Raw genomic sequence first — 26,271 nt, forward strand, 5'->3', positions numbered from 1 at the left:
GCTCAGCTCAAATCTCACATTCTGCAGGAGACTTTTCCCAGGCCCTCTAGCTGCGGATGCCTTTGCTCGCAGACTACCTTCCATCTACTATGTCTACTTATTTATGTATCTGATTTGTATATATGGATATGGTTTCCCCGATTAGACCATGAGCTCCCTGAGGGCAGCTCGCTCGTATCACTGTTGCATGACACAGTGCCAGGCACATAAGAAGTGAGTATGAGATGCTCATTGACTGTTATTTAATTGATGTGCTTAATCACACCTCTGACTCCTCTTCTCTTTCACAATTTCTTGGATGTAATGAGTGGCAGCCTTCTCACACCCATCATGCACCTCTCTACCTCCCTCCAGGGACAGAAACACTGACAAGAATATGTTATTCAAGAGGTGCCCCTTTGTTTCTAGGGCTTTTGGAGGGGGGAGTCCCCAGCAGTCCACCCTGCTCGTCTTCTTCCTAAATGGCTGCTTAATGGATTTGCTCTGGACAGTGCTGTCCTTCCTCCAGTGGCCCATGTAGGTGGAGGATGTTCTGCTGATCACGTCAAGCCTTGGATCATTGCAGAGCTTCCTGGAAGAACCACTCAGAAGCTGACCCCAACTATCGACCCAGGAAAGGCCGATAGTGGCAAAAGGATGCTTATGAGAGAGAGGCTGGTGGATGTTCTCCAGAGCTTGACCAATAGCAGACTGAGCTTAGGGCAGCTAAGGGTGAAGTGCTGAAGTGCTGCCTCTGGAGTTAGGAAGACTCATCTTTATGAATCATGAATTCAAATCCAGTCTCAGACACTTACTAGCTATGTAACTCCAGGCAAATCACTGAACATTATTTGCCTCCATTTTCCCATCTGTAAAATGGGCTTCCTGCGTTTTCCCATCTGTAAAAAAAAGGCAATAGTAACTCACTTTACTCTCCTTGCCAAAAAAATCCCAAACAGGGTCACAAAGAGTTAGACGTGACTGTCCAACAAGAAGTCCATGGACTAAACAACAAGGCAATACAGCTTGGGCAGATGCTGCAAGCGGACTCTGAGTTGAGTCCAGAATTGGATATGAAGTAAAAGGGGGAAAACACACATGAATATCTACCAAAAAAGAAAATGTGATGTGTTAAGAATGCAACATAAAATGAAATTATTAAAGTCTCAGAAATGCAGGTTCATTCCTTTAATTCATCAAAAAGTATTTGTTGAGGGTAGCTCAGTGGATGGAGAGCCAGGCCTAGACACGGGAGGTCCTAGGTTCAAATCTGACCTCAGACACTTCCCAGCTGTGTGACCCTGGACAAGTCATTTAACCCCCATTGCCTAGCCCTGACCACTCTTCTGCCTTGGAGCCAATACATAGAATTGATTCCAAGATGGAAGGTAAAGGTTTAAAAAAGTCACCAGGAAGGCAAGCTGCAAAGCAGGAAAATGTTTAGACCTTCCCAAGTCCTTTCCTCTAGGCTTATTTCCCTGGATTTGGAATCGGGGTCCACTCATGTCCTCTCTTAAAGAAGGAAAAAGGCTGCTCAGCTCAGAAGCTCTCACCAGCTCCAGCCCGTCCTTCCCAGGGGCTCAGCACCAGGTCATCTTCTCTCCATCAAGGACAAAAGCCTACCACAAAGAGTCCAGGCTGGACCCCAGGGTTCCACAAAGAGTCCAGGCTGGACCCCAGGGTTCCACAAAGAAGTGAGTACAAGGACAAGCCGTTTCTCCTGTTCAAACAGAGGCTCCTTGAGGGCAGGCTCAGTTTCACTTTGTCTTGGTATTCTGTCCTGTATTTCTTGACCCACAGTAACTGCTTAAGAAATGTCTGTGGTTGAAGACATTAAAATATGATTATTGTCATTAGAAGTAAGAAAAAAGTCTTCAATATAATCTATTATATATGACATGATAGAATAAATAATATTGTCCATTCATATTAGTATAATTTATTGTTATAGTACAAATTATTACCTATGCTAAGGATTGGAGATTCAAAGGTGGTCCAGACCCATCCAGGTCCAGATGTAAATAAGCTGTTAGAGGTAATACCAAGAAGAGATCTAGGGTAGTTGAATGGCTCAGTGGAGCCTAAAGACCAGAGTTCTGGGTTCAAATCTGGACACAGACACTTCCTAGCTGTGTGACTCTGGACAAGTCACTTCACCCCCCCCCCTGCCTACCCCAATCTCTCTTCTGCCTTGGAACCAATACAGGATATCAGTTCTAAGATGGAAGTTAAGAGAAGAAACAACCACCCAACCAAAGATGATGATGATGAATGAACTTGAAATCTGAACTCTCTTTGGCTATGCATAAAAATCCTCTTTAAGCTTACACGGTGAATAACTGCTGTCAGATGTACATTTGCCACAATGCAGAAAATATGGAGATCAAAACAGAGGTTTTATTTTTATGCTCAAACATAGGTCCGTGTCTCAGAGAAAACTGGAACGATGGTGAGGATTCTGGCAGGGCTTCTAACAAGCAAAATTCCATTCATTTTACATATTGCAATCTTGTACATTCTTCTTGGGCCATAAAAGTTAAGGAGACGAGAGCTCTGTAATCTCCCAATTCCGTCAATGTCCTGAAACTTCAGTAAACTAAGTTAACAAATCAAAATCGCCTTCATCCCCCAAGGAAATAGACCTCATCAAACCACTTCTATGGGGAAACTAAGTCAAGTTACAGATTAACCTACATTTAGAGGATTCACAAATGGACTGATTAAGGAGAAGGCTTAAACGTTGCCAAGGAATCAGAGACAGACGCGATTCTTCCTCTGGCTTCTTATCTGAGGACTATTTGAGGCTCAAAGTAAATTCTCACATCCATGAGACATTTTTTGGTTTTGGTCAGGAGAGGGTCCCATTAAGACAGACTTTTAGCTAACCAAAATCTGCAGAAGGAACGGCTCTGAGATCTGAAGAATAAAAGGAAATTCAAAAACTCCCCTACGTCATCCCAGAAAGGGAAACCAGGGGTGGGAGGGCATGTGTAGAGGGAAGGGTCTGAATCTTCTCTGTGACACGGATGCCCTCGTCCCAGGCTCCAGTGGACTCCTTGGAATAATGGTTGTAAATGCATAAAATGAAATACACGGGATTACAATAGACACCGTTTAGAGGAATCCCTACCACTTGGCAACTTTCCCCATCAAGCAGTTTTGACATATCACAGGTTGTCATAAGAAATTAAAAGGGAATTTGGGGGGGAGTTTTATGGAAGCCACAAACCACACATAAAGGCCAGCAGACAGCACAGAAGAGGTTTAGAAACTTAGAAATATACAAATGTATAATATTATAATATATTATATGTTATTCTATATAATAATATAATATTCATGTTTTCTTTTTAATACCATAAATATGCACAATTTCTGTCCTAAAGTTAAAATAAGCACAAAGTTAAAGATTTTTAAAAGAACACAAAAGGCAGCACAGAACGCACAGAGGCTGGAAGTCTAGAGGTGTCATTGAAAGTTTAGTCCCTCCTGAATGCATGCAAGATGCAGTAAACACTTCATAAAAGAAAGAAAACATGCAAACTTTCTCTCTGGTAGGGAGGGCGGCCCCAAAATTGAAGCACATTTTCCAGATCACAGAGGAAGGAGGGGGGATGGTTCCCCTAAGCCTTCACGATGTGGAGGGGATGCCAGATTAAAATGGGGGGGATACTTTCTTTCCCATCCAAATTGACGGCTCCCCTGGAACTTGGGAGGCAATAGAGTTCAGGTTAAGAACTTCTGAAAGAGAAGAGAAAAGATCTCAGCAGAGACCTTTGAGGTTTGGCCACATTTAGGGGGAGAATGAAGGATAATAATTCTACAAAAGAACGAGCAGGTAGGCAGGCAGAAGGAAATTGCAGAAAAGGCCATGCTCTTAAAGCCAAGGAAGGAGAGATCAGGAGGGTGGTCAACAGTGTGAAACGCTGAAGAAAGATAAATGGAAATAAGGAAGATAAAAGGCTAACTGACAATCCATGATTAATTATACACCATGCATTGTGATAGGCCCTGAGTGCAGAAAGGCCAAAGGTGGGGGGGGGAGGGAGAAAGGGAGAGAGAGACAGAGACAGAGACAGAGAGAGACAGAGACAGAGACAGAGACAGAGAGAGACAGAGAGAGAAAGACAGAGAGAGAGAGAGAGAGAGAGAGAGAGAGAGAGAGAGAGAGAGAGAGAGAGAGAGAGAGAGAGAGAGAGAGAGAGCCCTCTCTAACCTGGAGGAGCCAATGACATTCTATTGGAAAAGAGAAGATACGCAAAGATAAGTCCATACCAAGTATCAGCACAGTCGGCACAGATCAGATCGAATACATACAGGATCATATGAGAGACTCCATAAAATAAAGGGAGAGCCATGATGAAACCAGAAATTGGTATCATTAGAAAATGTATTCTATATCTTCATTCCTTTTCATCACATGGGATTTTCCTTCTTAAATATATAAAACACAACCACAACCCATCAACTCCAATAATTCCAATCCTGAGACCTGGCACCATCCCACAGAAAAGGATCCAGGGTCAAATAATCCTAACCAATCTAGCAGAAAACAAAGCAGCAGTCCAGGTCAAGAGTCAGTAAAGTTATTAGCTTTCCATTCTTTAGAAACTTTAGCATAAGGTGAAGGGCAAAGTCTGCTCTCTTATGAAACAAAGTCTTAAAGTATGATTTTAGGTTTATGCTTTCAAGGACTGATTCCTGCAGTGAAATGAGGTAGATTGCTTTATCTTGGAGATAAAATAAAAATTCTTTGTGATGAAAATTTTAGTTACTGAAAGCACAAATCCGCTTGACCCACATGTTCAAAAAAGAAACCATCGATGTGTTCTGACTCTTCCAAATGCCTTCTAGATTGGAGAATTGTCCCCAGTGCACCAGAGTTTTGTTTTGTTTTTATTCCTCTCAATTTTCAAGCATTCCCTAAACCTCTTTCTTCCCCAGTTGAGGGATCTGGAAATTGGGGCCAATAGAAATGAAATTCTGTAATCAGCTAAAGAGTAATCAGTGTGACAGCGAGCTTGGTGGAGGTAAGCGAGGGTTTGGACTGGCTGATCAGCCTTGGACACGTGGTCTTTATTTTGTATTCCTTTTTTATTCCTTTATTTCTAATGATTATTAATAAATCTCCTAAAATATAAAAAAAAAGAAGAGTAATCAGTGAATATTTCCAAAGGCCCTCCTACGTGCCACATGATACTAGGTGAGGGCTGGAGATGAAAAGACAAAAATATTTACTCAAGAAATGTATAAAAAATAAATTCCAGATGATGGAGGTGGAGGGGTCGGGGGGACGAGTAGCAGGACTAGCCACTGGAAAGGCCTCCTTAGGAGGGAGGAAGGGAGGAAGGGAGGAAGGGAGGAAGGGAGGAAGGGAGGAAGGAAGGAAGGAAGGAAGGAAGGAAGGAAGGAAGGAAGGAAGGAAGGAAGGAAGGAAGGAAGGAAGGAAGGAAGGGAGGAAGGGAGGGAGGAAGGGAGGGAGGGAGGGAGGGAGGGAGGGAGGAAGAGAGGGAGGAAGGAAGGGAGGAAGGGAGGAAGGAAGGGAGGAAGGGAGGAAGGGAGGAAGGGAGGAAGGGAGGAAGGGAGGAAGGGAGGAAGGGAGGAAGGGAGGAAGGGAGGAAGGGAGGAAGGGAGGAAGGGAGGAAGGGAGGAAGGAAGGAAGGAAGGAAGGAAGGAAGGAAGGAAGGAAGGAAGGAAGGAAGGAAGGAAGGGAGGAAGGGAGGGAGGGAGGGAGGAAGGGAGAAAGGGAGGAAGGGAGGAAGGGAGGGAGGGAGGGAGGGAGGGAGGGAGGGAGGAAGTATGGTTTAGTTGTTGATGAGTTTTGTTTTATTTGATTTTTTTTTCATTATGTAAACTCTTTAAGTTCCAGAAGGAAAGAACTGTGGAAGAAACTCACAAGAAGATTGCTAACAGTTTTCATCCTATCCTTATCCCGAGCTTGCTCTACTTGAAATTTCCGGCTTAGATGAAATCTGGGACTCTCTCCCAAAGGGGGACCTCCTTCACTTTGGATTGTCAGGCATATTTTCTCCTGTAGAAACTTCCTCTGATTTTGGTTTGGCTTTCAAAATGAATACATGGGTTTCTTGGCTTAAAAAAGTAAAAAATTTAGAAAATTTAAAAAACCAAAATGTCTAAAATACACTGAAGAAAAATTCCTAAAAGAGATGGAACCAGGGCAATTTTGACTGCTAAAAAAAATAAGCACTTTCAGAAATAGAATTATATTCAGCAGATGTTTATAGTCTCTTACACAATCCTCTTTTGTGTTCTTTACATCGACTGAAATGTTTGCGTTTGTCAGTTATTATTAAATTTATAATGAAAAAAAATGTTTTTCCAAAATTTGTTTCCAAAAAATCCCCTATAATTTTTTTTAAAATTAAAACCCTTGCCTTCCATCTTGGAATCAATACTGTGTATTGGTTCCAAGGCAAAAGAGTGATAAGGGTTGGGCAATGGTGGCAAAGTGACTTGCCCAGGGTCACACAGCTGGGAAGTGTCTGAGGTCAGATTTGAACCCAGGAACCTCCGATCTCTAGACCTGTCTTTCCAAGGTACTTTGAAATATGTTTGAACTAAAAAGAGGAAACTGCCATGATCACAAGGGCGATAAACAAAAATGTCCTTTTGGCAGATATTTGGGGGGAAACTGAGTATTCTAAACAGATCGGTGTCTGATCCTCTCATTCAAACCCTGATCCAGAAGAGAAAAGTGATGGAGTATGCAAAAAAGTTAGCACTATGGAGAATAAATTTATAAAAACACAGTTTCCACTAAACCCTTGGCCTACAAACAAAATGGAAAAGAATCAAAGATCTGCTCACTAACCACTTCACCTCTTTATGAGAATATTTCTCATTTTATTCTTAAGATCTATCAGTGAATAGATCAGGAACCAATTTGTCCTGGCCAAGCAAGACACATTTGTTCTCACGTGATCAGAAAAAGAAAGGTTGATAAATGTGCTAATACGATGAAACCAGGGTTCAGATCTGGCAATCATCTTCTGTTTCGACTAGAAGTCAACAAAGAGATTTAGCAAAGTGATACATAATTTATTACCATTCATAACTTATTTGTATTTAGTGGAGTTTTTTGCTGTTGTATCACAAAGATAAAATATCAATCTGGATTAATAATTTTAAAAGAAATATGAATAGAAACATCATGGATCATGTCATGTTTTAAGAAATTTTTGAAAAAAAACAAACCCATCCATTATCTCAATAAAATTATTTATGGTTATTATCTTATAATTTTAACCTGATGGTTTTAAAGGATTTTTTCTATAAATAAATATCTGTATATGTGATGTTTCTATCATGAGTTTAAGACTTGTTTACAGTTGGGGGCAGCTGGGTGGTTCAGTGGATGTAGAGCCAGGCCCAGAGATGGGAGGTCCTGGGTTCAAATCTGACCTCAGACACTTCCCAGCTGTGTGGGAATTTACTGTCCCCACTTTCTGGGGTCACACAGGTGACATCATCTACTGTCAGTTACCTGGCATGAGCCTGACGTTGACTCAGAGGCAAGGATTGTATGAAGGAAATCATTGAGTGAATTGGATCACAAGGATAGAATGTCAGCTGGGAAAAGGCAGCCAGAGTCAAGAGATCATGAGATAGGGGGCAGGACATTGCCCCCTGGACTCCCCCCTGGGTGGCCCAGGCAAAACAGAAAGCCACAGTTGGCTCCCAAAATGTGATGTGTGAGTTAGTGGGCAGAGAAAAAGCCTGATAAACTGAGGCAAGAGCAGATTTCTCTCTCTTCTCTTCCATGTTGGCTGGCTGGCTGGACTTCCCTGTGAGCATGGCTAGGGGGCCCTAATGGTGGCCACAGAACAGGAGTCTAAAAGGAGCAGAAGGGAAAAGACCTATAGACCTCGCTCCTATTTTCCATCTTTTTCTCCTACTACTTTAGATTTTATAAAATTATTAATTTACGGCCAATCACATAATTTCTCCCCCTACATTTTAGTGATCTTTTCATCCACCATGTTATAGTAACTATACATAATTCTAGATTCTGCTTCTTTTACTTATAGGTTTATACAAACCTTTTGTTTCTTGGAATTTTTTAAATTTGTCGTTTCTTACTAAACAATGAATGATAATCCATTACAGTGATGAACCAGAGGGTGGGTTTCCCCTCCCACCATTCCCTAATCAGTGGGCACACACTTTGCTTCCAATTGCTTGCTACCACAGAGGGGTGGCGGGGATATTTTGGCCCCCATTGGACCTCTAGCCTGTCGTTATCTTCATTGGAGTATCTGTCCAGTGATAGGATTGATGGATATGAACTGTTTGGTCACTTTTCCTACATAATTCTAGCTTCAAATGCAAGATGGTTAGGCGACTTCACAGCGCCACCAAGTGCATTAATGTGCCCATCTCCCCGCAGCCCCTACAGCACTCACTGTTCCCATCTTTTTTCCTTTCTACCAACTTGTGGGGAGTGAAGTGGAGCCTCATAGTTGGTTTTCTTTGCTTTCTCTTACTATGAGAGGTACAGAATTTGTTTGGTCTTGGTGGTCATTAGTAGCTTCTATAGAACTTTGTTAATATTCTTTGAACATATATATATATATATATATATATATATAGCCACTGGTATTATGCCGACTCCCTATATATTTTAAATTTTCTTGGTGATGCTCCTTCTTTATTGATTTTATTAAAGCAAAAGCTTTTTAGTTTTATGCAGTCAAAATTGACCATTTTACCTTTTGTAAAATGTTCTCTAACCTTTATTTTATTAAGAATTGTTCCCTAGGACACCTCTAGGTGGCTCAGTAGAGAAGCAAGTCCAGAGACATGACCTCAGACACTTCCCAGCTTTGTGACCCTAGACAAGTCACTTAACCCCCATTGCCTAGCCCTTACTGCTCATCTGCCTTGGAACCAATACACAGTAATGACAAGAAGAAAAAAGGAGGAGGAAGAGGAAGAAGAGGAAGAGGAGGAGGAGGAAGGTTGAAAAAGGTATCTTGTCTTATTCTCATTTTCATATAGCATAAATATCATCCCAATTTCTGCCAAACTTCCTTCCAATTTTCCCAGAAGTCCTTTCAAAAAGAAGGATAGATTCTGAAGTAGTCTAACTGGGTGCTCCCTGGAGAAATCTCATAACCTTTCCTTGTGGTTCCCAATATTGTACCTTAATTTTGCCTTTCCATGAACCTGTCTCAACTATTATAACTGAGTTCATGTTGTGACCTTCCCAAAGTCTAGCCTAGACCTATTTCTGAGAGGCAGAGGAGTAAAGAATCCTGGGACAACACTTTAATGGGAGCCGCCTTTGAATTTGACATGGTTCAAGTCATCAAGGAAGGCAGGTGGGATCCTCTCTGCACTTCTTTAGGGCTACCTGTCCCCTCTTGCTAGATTCTCTCTCCACTAAAGAAGGTGTGTCCCTCTGTCTAGCTGTTGGTGATGTAAGAGGGCCAGAGCCTTCCTGATGGGCAGGGGAAAATGCAGCCACTGTAGGGTCCAAGACTATTTACAATATATCTGACAGCATAGAAAACCCAAGGAAAAGCTGTCCAAGGTGGCTCTGTGGATAGAGAGCCAGGCCTGAAGATGAGAGGTTCCGAGTTCAAATCTAGGCACTTTCCAGATGTGTGACCCTGAGCAAGTCACTTAACCCCCACTGCCTAGCCCTTACTGTTCTTTTGCCTTGGCACCAATAAGGGTACTGATTCTAGGGTGGAAGATGGGGGTTTTAAAAAGAAAAAGGAAAGGCTGCCCATCTGGAGATTGTTTTCAGGTTTCTTCTAAACTTTCTAAACTGACCATCCTTTCTGCATCGATATGTGACTAGACCAATCCCTGAATGGTTGTGATTTGTTAGTCACTTGACAGACCTACTTGAATAGTGCAAACTTCTACATTGTCATTATCTCCAGGAAGTGTACCAGATGGTGGCAGCAGGGAGTAGGTGTTCTGAGGGTCCTAGAAGAAAGGATAAATTGAATGCACAGGGATAAAGGGGAATCTGGTTGGGGATTAGAGCCTAGATGGGAGAAAGTCCTTGGCTGCTAAGAATCTCACAGTGAGTTTTATTTCAGTTTTGGTTCCAAAATGCAAGATTTCCTTTGGCTCAAATATGCTCATCATAGGTTGGGATTACTGGGAAGGGTTGGGGGTTTTCAGGAAATTGGGGGGGGGGGAGGTGATCTCTTTTGTTATGCAACCAGCTACCCATCAGCAGTGGAGGCTATGAAGAAAGGCATATCTTAGCTGCTAGTGACTAATTTGCCCAAAATAGCAGGAGAATCTACCTCGGGTTGTCCTTGTCCTTCTTCCTTTGGGCATTTTGTATTTAGTCTGCGGCAATTAGGTGTGGATTACTGGGGCCATTGTCCAGAGCTGGGCAGGGTTTACCTAGAGCAGTGATGGCCAACCTTTTTGAGATGAAGTGCTGGGCCCCACCACCCCCCAGACCAAATGCCATACCTGTCCCACCCACCCCCAGACCAAGTACCACACCCCCCCTTACCCTTGCCCTTACCCCAGACAGGGGAGAGAAGAAGCACTCCCATTGGGTTGCTGGGCAAAGGGGTGGGTAAAGTGAGGAATGTCTTCAAGCACATGGAGAGGGTGAAAGGAACAGTCCCGCCCCAAGTTCTTCTGGCTTTCTTTGGCACCTGTGCCAGACGTTCTCCATCACTGAACCAGAGTTACAATGGATTCCCTTCAAATGCAGAGCTAAAGATCCCCCAAACCCTTTGGATCTGTGACTAAACAAGGTGAGGTGGGTTCTGTTCTTGACTATTTCCTTTTAGTCTGTGATGAAATCAGTGACAGTACCTGTCACCCCCATCACATGCCGAGCATCATAGTGGGGAAGAGGAAGTTCAGAGAAGATCTCTTCCATTTCAGTCTGTAGCGGGAGCAACTATCAACTAGAAAATAGAAAAATAGTATGGAGAGAGCAAAAGCCTAATCTGCTACTCCAAATGATGACATGTTCACGAGCTGTAATCGGGGAACAAGCTTCATATTTTGCTTCTCTGGCCACTCTGAGTTGACTTGCCCCAGATGTAGTCTAATGGATAGAGTGCCGGCATGGGGACCTGGGTTCAAATTCCATTTCTGACACAAGCTATGCGATCCTGGACTAGTTCTTTAACTGCCTGTTTCCTTGGGGAGTCAGTTGGGTATACCCTCAGCTCAAATTCATCCATAAACATTTATCAAGTATCCACTACTTAGTTCTGTGCTAAGCTTTAAAGATGCGAAGAGGTAAAGGACAATCCTTGCCCTTAAGGAAACCTATAATGTAATGGAGGAGACAATGAGCAAACAAATACATACCAACAAGCTACATAAGGGAGAAAGGAAATAATTAAGAGAAGTCACTAGAGTTAAGAGGGGGCAGGAAAGTCTCCCTTTAGAAGACAGAAGATTTTAGTTGTGAATTAAGGGAAGCCGATAGGTCAAGATGACCAGTGAGGTCATGCCAGTCATGGGAAGCAGTCAGATAAAATGCTTGGAGTCAAGAGATGGAGTGTTTTGGTCATAGAACCACCAGGAAGCCAGTGAGTGCCACTGGGTCAAAGAAGAGCATGTATACAAGGGAAAAGAAGACTGGAAAGGTGGGAGGAAGGCAAGGTTAGGAAGGGCTTTGAATGCCAAACAGGATTTCGAATTTGATCCTAGAAGCAACTGGGAACCACTGGAGCTTATTAAATAAGGGAAGAGTAGGTTCAGGCCTGTACTTTAGGAAAATCACTTTAGCAGCTGAATGGATGGATGGACTGGAACAAGAAGAAACTAGATCCAGGCAGCCCTCTAGCAGGCTCTGGCAATAGTCCTAATGGGAGATCTGTACCCAGGGGATGGCTGTGTCCAAGGAAAGAAGAAGGTAATACTTGAGAGACTGTCCTCAGGCGTACCTCTAGAACCCTGAGGAGGAGATGAAGCTGGCCTTGTTCATGGCTGACACAACTCATGAGTCTAAGAAAGTCCCCAGTGCTTTGTGAACCATAAAGATCTCTTTCTAGATGAGCCATCTTATCCTGGTAACAGTCATCGCAGCACCTTACTTGTTGTTTGATTAAACTAGCTTCCATCCTGTTCACTTATCCTCACACATGTCGGGATGGACAGAGGAGGAGGCACGGGGTGAAGAGGTCTGTGTATGGCCAGATCTCTAACTTACCTGGGCTAGAAGTACAGGGGGCACCTCCCCGAGCAGCATAGGAGCTGTGACCCACCTGGTTCACCCCTGGACCAGTTCTTCCCTCTCTCCTAGGAGCTCCCTATATTGATGCCAAGCTTAGTGTGCACACCCAATCAACACAGCTCACTGCAGCTCAGGTCCTCCCCCTCAGCCTCCTGGGAAGCAAGGATTACTCAGAGCACTAGAAAGAATTGTAAGGCTTAAGAAATCATTTTAAGAACCGTCCAGCCCAGTGTCCTCGTTTTACAGATGAGGGAACTGAAGCTTTGAGATTTTAAATAACTAGCCCAACATCATAGTAATAGTTTCCTCTCCTGACTTTTTTGCCCATTTTTAGTCCATTGAGTGGCAGAGTAGTTTTGAACCTGAAATGAGGAAGATTTGAGTTCAAATCCAGCCTCAAACACTGTGAGACTTTAGGCAAGTCACTTAATCTCCATCTGCCTCCGTTTTCTCATCTGTAAAATGGTATAATAGCAAGCAAGACCCATCTCTAAGGGCGATCATAAAGTGAGATCACCTTTGTAAAGCCCTTTGCAAACCTTGAAGTGTTATATAAATGTTAGCTAGCTATCATTAATGCTCTTTATTCTTTCCATAGTCGTCTTTCTTATTCTTCCTAAAGGAGTCCCCTACAATTGCCCTGAGTTGGATAGGGTGGCATATCCGTTATTCCCAGCTACTAGGGTGATTGAAGTTGGCTGATCTCTTGAATTCCCGAGTTCTGATACAGCAGGCCAAACTGACTGGGACTCTGACCTAAATCTGATACCAAAATGGTGAGCCATTTGGGATTGGGAGTGGGGATGAGGGAGTGCCTGAGGGGCAAAACAGCCCAGGACAGAAACTAAGAAAGCTCAAGTGCCTGGCAGAAGTGGGATCAGGCCTGTGAGTGCTTGCTGCATTTCCAGCATGAGCAAGACAGAGACACAGTTAAAAAAAATTGTATTTCTCGCACCAGAACTTCTGAATAATACGCTTCACTGCTAGGTGTGCCTGCATCACTTGCCTGCTCCCAGAGATCCAAGGAAGCCATCTCCTTCCCAACGATTAATGATGATGCAGCAGCACCCACAAGTGGCTGCTTAACAAAGCTTTGGATGGTGACGGTGATGCTAACTAAGAAAACTGATCTGCAATGGCCATGGGAAATCACAAGATCCCCATCCAGAATGGCACTCAGCAGAGATCGATCCAAACCCACCATTTTACATACAAGGAAACTGAGTCCCAGAGAGTTGATCGACTAATCCACCAGGCTTATGAAGCACTACCTTCCTGTGTGCTAGACACGGAAGGTGACAAAATGGTCTCTTCCCTCAAGGAGATTCCATCGTGTACACACAAGAGAATTTTAAAAGTTAAAAAGGGACTTATCAAAAGATTTGAATCCTGGGACTGGCCTAGTCTTCCAATTCCAGATTTTGTCTTCTCCTGACTGCATATGGAACAGGATGAATGAACAAGATTTGGCCTTGTTTGTTTAAAAAAAATCATATTCATAAAAAATCGGTTGGATTTTTCTTGACTTCTAATGGCTTAAAATCTACTTGTTTTCCACAATGAGGAATTCCCTCAGAATGTTTACTGGCCTATAGCAGGGATTGGAAATCTAAGGGATGCCCGGATCCTCCCAGGGACTGTGATTTCTTTACTTCCTTGATCCAAAAGGTAGCATTTTTAGAGCACATTAAGGTTTGCTAAGCATTTTACCCATGATAACTCATTTTATCTTCACAACAACCCTAGACCAGAGCAGTCAGGTGGCACAGTGGATAGAGAGGCCCAGGCCTGGAGTTGGAAGGACTTGAGTTTAAATCTAGCCTCAGACACGTCCTAGTTATGATACTGGGCAAGTCATTGACTCCCAATTGCCTCTGCTCTTGCCACTCTTTTGTCTTAGAATTGATACTCAGGAGACAGCTGGGTAGCTCAGTGGATAGAGAAGTCAGGTCTAGAGAGAGGAGGTCCTGGGTTCACATCTGCCTCAGACACTTCCTAGCTGTGTGATGCTGAGCAAGTCCTTAACCCCTATTGTCTGGCCTTTACCACTCTTCTGCCTTGGAACTAATACTTAGTATTGATTCTAAGACAGATGGTGAGGGCTAAAAAAAATTGATACTAAGGCAGAAGCTAAAGGCTTTTAAAAAACAACCACCACCACTACCCTGGAAGGTCAATGCTGTTATTTCCATTTAACATATAGGGGCTTGAGTCAGGCAAAGGTCAATAAACTTGCCAGCATCACTTAGTTGATGTCTGAGGTTGTCTTCTTGACTCCAGGTCCAACCCAGCCCTCATCTGTCTGGAAGATTTTTGTCCATGTCCTTCATCCAATAAGCAGGAAAGCATCAAATGTTTGTATTTGGGGGACAGCTGGGTAGCTCAGTGGATTGAGAGCTAGGCCTAGAGACAGGAGGTCCTGGGTTCAAATCTGGCCTCAATCACTTCCCAGCTGTGTGCCCCTGGGCAAGTCACTTGACCCCCTTTGCCTAGCCCTGACCACTCTTCTACCTTGGAGTCAATATACAGTATTGACTCCAAGACGGAAGGTAAGGGGTTATTTAAAAAAATGTTTGTATTTTATAGTTTATATTCTGTACCTTACAGCTCAGGAGCCATCCACTATGTGGGAAAGGTCTTCATTTTTACGCTATGTTAATCAGTAAACATTTTTAAAGAGCTTACTAAGATCTAAGGCTACAAAAAAGGCAAAAGAAAACCTTTGCCCTGGTGGATCTCATATTTAATGGAAAAGACAACAGACAAATACAGGATAGACAAACAAACTGTGGGATAAACAGGAAATAATAGAGGGAAAGCCTTAAAGTTAGGAAGGATTGGGAAAGTCTTCCTATTTCAGAAGGTGGGATTTTAGTTGGGACTTAAAAGAAGCCAGGAAGGTCAGAAGTCAGAGCAGAGGAGGGAAAGAGTTCCAGGCATGGAGGGACAGCCAGAGAAAATCCCTGGATCCAAGAGATGGAGGGCCTTGTTCCTGAAGAAGCCTGAAGACTGGTGTCACTGGGTTGACAAGTATGTGTAGGCAAGTGAGGTATAAGAAGATTGGAAAGGTAGGAGGGTTATAAGGGGCTTTGAATGCCAAAACAAGGCATTTTTGTATTTGAGCCTAGAAGTGATGGGGAGCCATTAAAGTTTATTGAATAAGGGGTTGATGTGACTGGACTCGGCTTTAGGAAAATCACTTTGGTGGCTAAATGATGGATTGAAGTGGTGAGAGACTCGACACAGGCAAACCCACAATGGTGACTTATGTATGCAGTAAGGTCTGGTGCACAGAAAGCCCACACTGCAGCCAGAACACTAGAGTTTTCAGGTCTTACCTCTGACATGCTTTGGCTACGTGTCCCTTAGCAAGTTGGGGTCCCCTCTAGGCGCTCTAGAACACTCTCCAAAATTAGGGATGATTCAGAGAAGCTGCTGAACTGCTTGTCCCCACTGTGTTCCTATCATGTAGGAGACACTTCATAGAAGTCGGGGATGTTCTGGTCTTTTCATTCATTGTATTTTGTTGTTTGGACGGATGATATCTTGGCTTGCTTGTGAATTGGATTCAGGTGAGGCAGAGTTGACATCTTGGCTTGCTTGTGAATTGGATTCAGGTGAGGCAGAGTTGAACGGTGGAAGGCTCCCTCTCTCTTCTAGTCACCCAAGTTCAGAGGCAAGACCAAAGAGGGGAGGACTGGGGACGGCTCAGGGCACTTCTTTCCCGTCTGGCTCCACCGTGCCTACTTCAGCCACCTTCTTGGCCTCTGGAATAAATTCTCCTCAGCCACCTCTTCGGTCTGGCAGGCTTAGGGCAGCTCACCCAACAGGTTTAGCCCCCGGCCAAGACGGTTTTGCCAGTGTGTGGTGGCTGCTCCTGCTATACCTTCCTGGAGACCCAGGTGGCCGAGCAGCCCGGAAATGGGCTCAGGGAGCCCTCACACGTACTGAATCCGAGCAGTAGAAGAGGGAGGAAAGGCTCCCCTGCCATGGGCCAGCACCACTGTTCTGTAAAGGTCGATTCCCACAACTCGTTCTTTAGAAGCAGAGAATCAGCTATATATAAAGGACCCGACCTTTTGGGGGAAACGCGTGGTGTGCAAGTAAGACCTCCTGATTTCAAAGGGCAAAACCTGGTGAGAGGAAATCCCTCCAACTGACTGACTCAAAGACTTGATTGTGTCTCTGAAACACTGCGCTGGCCAGAAGATCTGTTGGATTCCCTCCGGACTCGGTTTTTGTTTGTTTGCCCGAAGAAATAAGGGGCTGTGGGGTTTACGTGGTGAAGGGTTGAAAGTTGGGTAGGACTTTGAACAAAGGTCAGGAGAGCAGTTGGTTTATTTTGAGGAAAGTTCAGATAGGAGAGAGAATGGAGGTAGGCGAGAGAAGATCCCAATCCTAACTAAAGATCTCTAAAGACCCCCAAATCTATCCGCCTTCCCGGCAGTCTTCTGCCCGCGCCAGGTCCGCCTACACGGACTAGCTAAGAATCTAATCACTCTCCGGCTACCTATCTACGCTAATCAATAGGCATTAAACACGTAATAGGCTGTTAAAGCCCTAAATCCGTTTTCTCGAGGACAAACTGTCAGTCTCAGAGGAACCGAGACAGATTCCTCCTCCCCAGGGAACCCAGAGACAAAAGCCCTGTCAACTGACACTTACTTAACTCCTCCTTCGTCTCCTAGGTAACGGAACCTTCCTCCCCCTTTCACTGAGGCTGTCAGTTAACTGACTTTTACTGAGACAGCTCTCTTAAAGAGACAGAGGGAGAGATTAATTTAAAAAAAAGAAAAAGTAAGAGTGAGTAAGAGTGAAGTAGTACGGAAAAGGAACCCCAACGGAAAACCCTACAAGGCACTGGTAGAAAGAGTCTATGAAGGCAGTCTAGGAAAAAATATGCTCGCAGGTTTGAAGACTAGATGACTTCTAGGGGTCAAGAAGTAAAGTAAGAGGAAAGAAAGTGAAAGAAATTCTTTTGAAAGGGGTGCAGAGAATGAAATAAGAACCCTAATAAACAAGACCAGAGGAAGAGGAAGAGAGGAAGGGGCAACCTACTCGACTGAGATGGGAAAAAGGAGGAAAAAATGTATAATACCGGATAAAAGCAGGCGAGAAGGACGGCTGAAGGGGGAGAGCCGGTGGGAGCAGGCCCGGCTTAAACAAGATTAGTTAACTGGAGGAAGGGAAACTGCGCTTCGAGCAGGGAAGGGGAAATGAAGATCGAAACTAGGGAAACTGCACTTTTGGAGCCAGAGGGAAGAAGCTCTAACACAACCCTCACGACTTCTGCTAGAAAGGAAGCCCGGCACACAGCAGGCACCCAATAAATGCTCGGGGTTGGACAGGTGCCGAGCTGTCTTCTGGTCCACCTGGAGAATGTTGGCCCCCCGCGGGCAGAAGCTGTCCTTTTTCTGTCTCGAGCCTGGCACAGCGCCCAGCACACAGCAGCTTCTTTCCTTGCCGCCCAAGAGGGACTAAATAGCAGCAATTCCGGACCACGCAGGAATCCTTTAGTGCACCCCGGGGCTCAGAGAAAGAGGATCTCAGAGAACTAGAGCAAGAGGAACGGTTGTAACGAGGGGGGCGGGGACAAAGCCGGGGGCGGAGCCAGTCTGCGGCACGTGGCCCCACCCCCTCGCGTCCGGGGCGGACCCCGGAGTATCACAAGTTCTGATTGGCTCCGATCCGCAGTGCCGGCAGCCTGTGCCTTCTGCGCTTGTTGGGCGACTGCGGCCGGGATTGCAGCGGCGGCAGCGGTGCCTGAAAAGGAGAAGGAGGCTCCTGTGGAGGGATCGGATCCGACGTGCGAGACGAGGTCAGGCCCGTGACCACACAAGGCCATGAACCTGGGGTAAGAGAGGCCGGGCGGGACGGATTCTTTTCGGGGTCGCATTCGAAGCATTAGGAATGAGGCTCCCGGCATCCCCTGGGGCCACCCCGCCCTCTGGAAATGAGGGTTCTGTGGGGTAGGGGGGAGACCATACGTCACCAGCCTATACCTGGATTAAGCGCCTACTGTGTGCGCCTAGGCGGGAGGGGCTTCACGTCACCAGTTTTCTGCTGCGGTTAAGCACCTGCGGTGAGCCTGCCCACCGCAGATAGGGTGCTTCCCGACGGAGTGGGTAGTGACACAAAGCCCCGCAGCCTTGATAAAGTGCCTATTGTGTGCCTGGTACAAACTTAAGGAGCCAGCTTGAAGCCAAGGTGGCCCTTGGTTACTGTGAGTGTACCAGGGTAGCTGGGGATAAAGAAACAAAAAGGAAACCTAGCCACTGTGGCCAAGGGCTTTGTAACGATCTCATTTTTATCTCACACCAACTTTGAGAAGTGTCTGCATTTTACAAAGGAGGAAACTAAGGCAAACAGAGGTTAAGTGACAGTCATGCCCAAAAGGTCACAAATTTGAACTGGGTCCCAGTGCTGTGGAACTGCCTGCTGGCTCATTGGGTGCTGGTGAAGTAAAGATATAAATGAAACAATCTGTTCAAGAAGCCATCATTCTACTAGGGAGATGATAAATAATTCAGGAGCTGTGTGGCTGGCCAGAGGATGGACTCTAAAAATGTGTATGAAACAATACCCTCAAAGAGTTTACATTCTACCAGTTGGGAAGATGAACAGGTAATCACTGAATGCACCTATCTGTACAAGTATTTGCTGAATACCCAGGTATTGTATATACAAGTATATATGCCCTCTAGGAAGTGTGAAGGGTGTAAAAATTAAAATTAACGTCAAATAATAAAATAATATATTTTAGGAGCTTTATTAATGATCATTAGAAATAAAGAAATAAAAGGGATACAAAATAAAGACCACGTGCCCATGGCTGATCAGCCAGTTCAAACCCTACTCACCACCTCCACCATGCTCACTGCCAGCCAAAAACAGAGGGTGGGACCCTTCATGTCCTTGACTAATATCCCCTGTCTACAGGAAGTACCTAATGACAGGAAGTCAATGGGCTCCTGAGAAATGTAGTTCTTTTTTAGGGTAAGGAATTTTCATTTACACATTACCCTCTGAGATCCATGGAAGACTAGTCTCTCCAATGGATCTTGTAAACATAACCAGCTTTGAAATTACAATAATTTGAGGATAAGAGGAAAAAAGAACAAACCCAATAATTGCTAGGTGCATTGACAAAAAGCCAGTTAAGGGGCAGTTTGGCATAGGAGTATACATACAAAACAAATGCATTCCACCCCACACAGTTTAGATCACCACGTCCCCAAGTTCACTCTGGATCTTCTGGTGCAGTGTGTGATCTGTGGCAACATCTTCATGGTGCCTTCTCCAAACAGATCACTTTCTAGATTTGGAGAGGTAGCATGTTTCTTAACCTAAAATTAGTCTCAAAAGAATTTAAACTTTGCAATTTAGAATAATAATACATTTTCCCCTGAAGATGGTGTTGAAAAACACAGGGATCATTTAGGGATACATGGCTGAGTTATGAGGTATATGAATCAATAATCAAGAGAAATAAAAAATTTAAAAATTCCAAATAAAAGAGAAAAGATAACTTCTGGATGAAATATAGACTATAAAATTCTTATGTGTAAAAATTTTAAGGAAAAATAAACTTATAACAGGTCCTTGAATCAGGGCCCAATTGAAGTAATTTCTATCCCATAAGTCTGTAGGACAAATGCAGTAATATTTCACTTACCCATTTGTAGCCAAGACTACAGGAAGTTGCCATGCTATAAAAGACAGAATAGGGATTAGATTATAGAAGCAAATGGAAGCCAGGATGGAGCCAGAATAATTGATGTCATGTATTTGACATCAAGGAAGTCCTGCATTTAACACATGTTAAACAACCGCAGCCTTGAGTCTCATGCATGATCAAATCCTTGCACTCCCTGCACAGAATGTAATCAATCCACATAGGACTGGTTTGGTCTCTTTGACCTTTGTGCATGATTAGCAATATGCAAGTAGCTTTGTGCTTCTTTGACACTGTGCAATGGCTCTTTTTGTATTTCCTTCTCCTAGAATCAGAATCATTAAGCAGAATCCCATAATTTTTTTTAAACAATCAATGGCATCATTTTTGTAGTCTAAAGCTTTTTGGGTATGCATGAATATTATAGCAAATGTATTTTAAACTTATATTACAGCAAGATCAAAAAAGTTACAGAAAATCTTCTCAATATTGGTGACATGTACTTCAAATACAAAAAGAAAAGAAAAAAGAAAACTGAAATAGTATATTGCACATGCAAGCAAAAACAATTACATTTAAAAATCAAAAATCTATAGCTAAAAGTCATTGACACAGTGTCAGCTAAGAAAAGGTAGAATACAAAGGTTTCTCACTCAAAAATGAGATCCATGTCCTCCTTCAAACCTGTCCATGATCCACTGTAAGTACAAATGATTTTCACAAAGTAACAGTTTTTTATGAAGAACAGTAATACTACAGATATTGCAGATTCAAAAAGTATCAAAATCCCCAAAGTTATAATAGCCCATTTAATGACAATGGCAAACAAACCCACTCTCATATTTTACATGAATCTGCTGTGTGACATTAGAAGCTAATGGGTACTTGTCACAAGTTTTTCAGGTATAGCAATGTTTCAACCTTAGCTGAGATATTTTTCAAAAATCTATTACTGTCATCATTACAAAAATGTGGTAGAGGAGTCTAGAAAAAAATAAACATCTGTACTATTGATGTTGGGTCTAAAAATGTCACCAAGAATCTAGATCATACTGGTGGAAGGGTAGGGTGAGTTGAAGAGTTACAAATGAGAGATGCTCCTTCTTGAGAGCCATCCAGGGGTACCATTGCCCTGAAATCAACTTCCCAGCTTCTTTGGTATGAGACTATTATGTCCCATCCATTCATATTTTTTTAAATGTGGGAGGTGGGGATTATAATAGTGCTTCACTTCAGCTACTAAAAATGAATCCTTTACTTCTTGTTAAAAATAACTCAGACAGGCAAAATGATCAGTCAGAGTTGTTGAAAAAAATTAAAATTCATGTCTAAAGGTCCCGTAAAATCAATTTGAGACATTTAGCTCATTAGATTCTCTAAAGATTGTTAACCAGATTGACAGAATTTATCATCACCTATGTGACAATTTAACAAAGCCAAAATGGAAGAAAAGGCTGGTTATGGGATTTTACAATATTTTGTTCAGTAGTTTTAGGGGGAAACTAACAGAATGTATCTAATAGTTAAAACACAGTAGATTAAACTGATTCAGTGTAATAGAATAGTATTGAATACATTAATATATGAACTTAAAACAACAGAATTAAATCTTAAAGCAGACAATTGGCAAAATACAATAAAATACAGACTTTCATAAAACAATGGAGTCCAAAAAACCTTAAAATTTTCAACTCCAGTCTCTTTAAAGTTCCTTTCTCTATCTGTTCAGATTTCTTTCATCAGAACTGTGGTATTTCCCATAGTGAGGGAGAACATGGGGTTCAGAAATCTCAAACTGGATGAATCTTAGAAACTGGCAGGTCCAAATGGCAAAGGGTTATAGGGAGATGAATTTCTCCCCTGAATCTCAGACAAGATAATTGAAAGGACCTGTGCTCTCATGAACGGTAGAAACAAAAAACATCCTAAAACTGGAAGCTGTTTGAAATAGGCAAGGTATTGCCCTTTCATAGAATGTGCCATGCTTCCAACTTACTTCCTGTTTGGAAGAGTAAATTCCTTCTTCCTTTCCCCTTCCCCCCTGAGGTAAGATGCTAGGGAACAGTTTGTTTCCCCAGCCACATGGAGAGGGAGTTAGGAGGCTAATCTTTGCCTAAGAAAAATACATCCTGGTTTTTACCACCTAGCCCAGAGAGTGGCTCCAAGTTTGTGAGTTCTGAAGACACAGCAGCAGCCACCAGCACTCTAGGACCTGGGACCCAAGACTGGGGCTGGGGTTGGATGAGTGATTGGGGTTGGGGGATGGAGATCAGGAGGAAGCAGTATCAGTAATGCCAGAGGCAGCAGCAAGGAACTGAGGAACATGGGCTCCAGCAGATGGGTGAGAGAAGTGACTTATCTCCTCTTTGCCAAGAGTCCCCTGGCTAAAATTAGCCCGGCCAGTAAGGAGAGTGACCAAGAAAAAAGTAGGGAAAGAAAAAGACAGTAGCTCTGGTAGAGTTCGGAGTTTGGTGGGTGGGTAGGGTGGGCGAAAAACCTTAGCAGGAGAAACATGGTTTAAGAAATTTTATCCAGACTATCTTAAAAAGATTGAGAATTTTTTTTCAACTTCTGGTTGCCATGAATGTAAAAATTAAAATTAATGTCAAATAATAAAATATTATGTTTTAGGATTTATTAATGATCATTAGAAATAAAGGAATACAAAATAAAGACCATGTGCCCATGGCTGATTAGCCAGTTCAAACCCTACTCACCACCGCCACCATGCTCACTGCTAGCCAAAAACAGAGGGCAGAACCCTTCACTTCCTTGCCTAATATCCCTTGTATTCAGGAAGTACTTAACGACAGGAAGTCAGTGGGCTCCTGAGAAATGTAGTTCTTTTTTTTAAGATAACGGATTTTCAATTATACAAGGTTTGAATTGGGGGGTGGGGTAGGAGTTTGGACAAAAGCCAGTGCTCAGTTTATTAAATGCAAAACACTTAGTTTATTATTAGGAAATAAGGATAGAAAAATAGGAAGAAGGAAAGTGAAAGTAATCTTACAATATCTTGTAACTATACCCCAGATCCCAATCCTAACTAAATTTCTCTTTAAAAAAAACCCTAAATCAGGGGGCAGCTGGGTAGCTCAGTAGATTGAGAGCTAGGCCTAGAGACGGGAGGTCCTAGGTTCAAATCTGGCCTCAGACACTTCCCAGTTGTGTGACCCTGGGCAAGTCACTTGACCCCCATTGCCTAGCCCTTACCACTCTTCTGCCTTGGAACCAAAACACAGTATTGACTCCGAGACAGAAGGTAAGGCTTTAATAAAAAAAAACAAAAAAAAAACTAAATCTGTCTGCCTCAGAGGGTAGTATCTTCTGCTAGGCCAAAGCCCTCACCTATTCTCCTACTCTCACTATCTAATCATATAACCACTATCTATCTACCTTATCTACCCAGGTGATTAATAATCAATAAAGCTATTAAGGTCTTAATTCCATTCTCTGTTTCCAAACAGAGAGAGTGCTAGCAGCACAACCTCTCCCCAGGAGACCCAGAGACAAAAAGCCTTTTTGCCACTCTCTGCAACTGACAACCCCCTTCAGCCATACCTTTCTAACTGTCACTAACTGACAAGTGGCGCAGCAGGGGGTTTCTTACTTAAAAACATCATTGCTCCTTTTCTTTTTAAATATAAAAAAAGGAGAAATTAATAAAAACTCTTAACAGGAGGTACATCCTGGATGGGGAAACAATGGCTAGTAACTTGTATATAAATAAATACAAAGTGTATAGGGAGAGGGGCTAGATGAGTAGTTTCATCACTATAGGAAAGACATGGTTGAGAAAACCCTCCAGGTGTAGTTCAGCACCCTTTCTGCAGCTTAGAGGCTTAGAGATTGGTAAAGGCATATAGCTAGGGTCACACAGCCCAGATGTGGATAAGAGTGTGGCAAGACCTAGACCCCCTGTCTCCTTAGCTCAGTGCTAACTTTTCTATCCACACCACCCATGCTGTCTCCCCACTCAAAAGTAATTATGGGGAGAGAGTGCCAGAAACCAGAAGCTTTGGGTGTGAGATGGCATCTGAGCAATTGTATATGTGTGTATGTATATGTAACAGAATCCATGAATACAAATACTAGATCCTTGAGTTCATTAGTTCATACATACAAAATATTTTCTGTGTAATTGGGTGAGAGGGAGATACCAAAAGCCCTCAAATATGCAAAATAAATCTGAAAGGTTAATATATTAGCTCAGAAGAGCTATAACAATTGGGGGAATCAAGGAAACCTTTTAAGAACAAGCATCAGAGCTGGGCTTGCAATTGAATTGTCCCTTTGGAGGGTTGAAGTTAGGGGAATGAGGATTTCAGGAGATAGTTCAAATTACCCAACATTTATTAAGCTTTTGATCTGGTCCAGAAACTGGAATGGAGTGGATCTGTATTTGAAGTGGTGAAATGGAGAGACCTTAGAGTCAGGGAGACCTGAGATTGAATCCCCCTCAAATCCTGGGGTGGGGGAGGGAAGGATCCATGTATATGTGTGGACATGTTTCATATGTGTATATATTTACATCTTTGCAAAACTTTCAGTACTTCAGAAAAGGTAAGCTATGATCATCTCATCAATTTGGACATTCCCTGTGTTAATAGGGATATCTTGATCTCCTTCTGTTTCTTTAGGAAACAGTATCTGACAGGTTGGGAGTTTTGTAAAATCTCCTCTCTCTTTTAAGAGACAGTAACCGTGAGATTTACCCTCTGTCTCTTTAAGAGGCGGATTATAAAAAGAAGTTCTTTTATAGTTAAGAAAGGATTCCATTTTCTCTGACTTCCTTGGGAGCAGGTTTCTGGGTCATTCTCTCTGACATGGGGATCTTTCAGGGGCAGCTAGATAGCTCAGTAGATTAAGAGTCAGGCCAAGAGATGGGAGGTCCTGGGTTCAAATCTGTCCACAGACTTCCTAGCTGTGTGACCCTGGGTAAGTTACTTAACCCCCATTGCCTAGCCCTTACCATTATTCTGCCTTGGAACAATACACAGAATTGATTCCAATACGAATGGTAAGGGTTTAAAAAAAAATTTTTTTTTAAGTATCTGACAGTTTGTTTCCAGATACTGAGTTGGATATGTTAAAGACTTATTAATGTTCATCCATTAGTTAGTTAAGATAGATAGTGAATTTTATCATGAATAGAATAGGTTTTTTTAGACCTGCTTTGTTGGACGAGAAGATCCTTCCAAGAAAGGCAGATAGAATTAGGGCTATTTAGAGATATAGTATAAGGTTTGTGATTAGATATAGTCTAAGAATTAAGAGCTATACTAATCCTATTTCCTATCTCCTATTTCCTGTTTCATTTTTTCAAATGTATTCCACGTTCCTAGTCTATCCAAACACCCTTTCTCATTGTAGTAAGAACTGCCTCCCTAGCCTTGCATAATCTTTTGTAGTCTTGAAGATAGTTCAGATCCCAGTGAGAGTCATGTTTAGGCCAGTGGATTGTGCCCCAAGCCTCGTTGGTAGTATTAATAATTTTATCTTATTCCCTCTTAGTTAATAGTTCATCCAGTAAATTTTCAAAATCAATCCATGTTGGATCAAACTGCTTACAAATGGTTTTTGTCTTTTATCACTGCTATGGGCTCCTCCTCAAATAAAGGAGTGCCTCGCTTAAATCTGTCCATATCTTGTGGGATAAATGGTCTGTGATGCCTAATGGTTACTAATTCATTTTCTGGATTAAAAGTTGGCACTTCTCATAGTGGGAATATAGTATTATCTTTTTCTGGTTCTTTGATTTAGTTGGCTTACTGGAATTGGTAAAAGCAGTGGCTATCTTTGTATCATTAATAGAAGCAATGTTAGAGGTAGGTTTGATAAACTTGACTATAATCTCATTTGGTTTAGGGATAGTTTCAGTCCATTGTGTGATAAAATCCTCAAATATGCTAATCTAGTTTCAGTTTGATAATTTTTTAGTTGTTTCTTCTTTCTTGTTACAATTTGGCTATTAGGTATAGTTGGTACCCCTGGATTAATCCTGATAACATAACAAATCCAAAGAACGGTAGTAATTTGAGGATATCTAAAATAGTGAGGTGCAGTATCCCACTGAAGGTTCTTGGTAATGGTAGCTGTTGGAGGTATGATGGAACCTTTTCCTGAACAAGTTGAACCATAGTTTTGAGTACTATGGTTACTGTTTGCTTTTTGCTGATTACTGATTGCTAATTAGAAGATCTATAGATTAATCGAAATTCTTGTGGCTCGCCAAGCTGTTATAGTTTATAAATATTGGTGGGAATTTGATGAAAGTTGTGAAGATCAGTTTGATAAACCAGTGTCCTTATTTATCTGGAGGAGAGGTAGGGATAGGAAAGAGGAGGTAGGAAATAGGATCATAATATAGCTCCTAATTCTTAAACATAACCTCTAAACACAAATCTTATACTAAATCTCTAAA

At 42.6% G+C, this 26,271-nt stretch overlaps 2 protein-coding genes across 3 annotated transcripts in view; one reads left to right on the top strand and one right to left on the bottom strand.

Annotated features, from left to right (window-relative positions):
• The window catches only part of TASOR (transcription activation suppressor), a 185,563-nt gene that overhangs the window by 27,269 nt on the left and 132,023 nt on the right, over window positions 1-26,271 (bottom strand). The gene's annotated exons all lie outside the window — the stretch shown is intronic.
• CCDC66 (coiled-coil domain containing 66) overlaps window positions 16,139-26,271 on the top strand; it is a 59,986-nt gene continuing 49,853 nt past the window's right edge. The window contains exon 1 of one of the 2 annotated variants that reach the window (XM_056804199.1): window positions 16,139-18,026. Coding sequence is in view for 1 of the 2 variants with exons in the window: in XM_056804197.1 (XP_056660175.1) it covers window positions 18,016-18,026 (11 nt within the window). In the remaining variant the exon portion in view is untranslated. The remainder of the gene's footprint in view (window positions 18,027-26,271) is intronic. The other variant, XM_056804197.1, reaches the window with a different exon arrangement.

The sequence above is a fragment of the Monodelphis domestica genome, chromosome 7, assembly GCF_027887165.1.
Source record: "Monodelphis domestica isolate mMonDom1 chromosome 7, mMonDom1.pri, whole genome shotgun sequence".
Lineage (NCBI taxonomy): Eukaryota > Metazoa > Chordata > Mammalia > Didelphimorphia > Didelphidae > Monodelphis > Monodelphis domestica.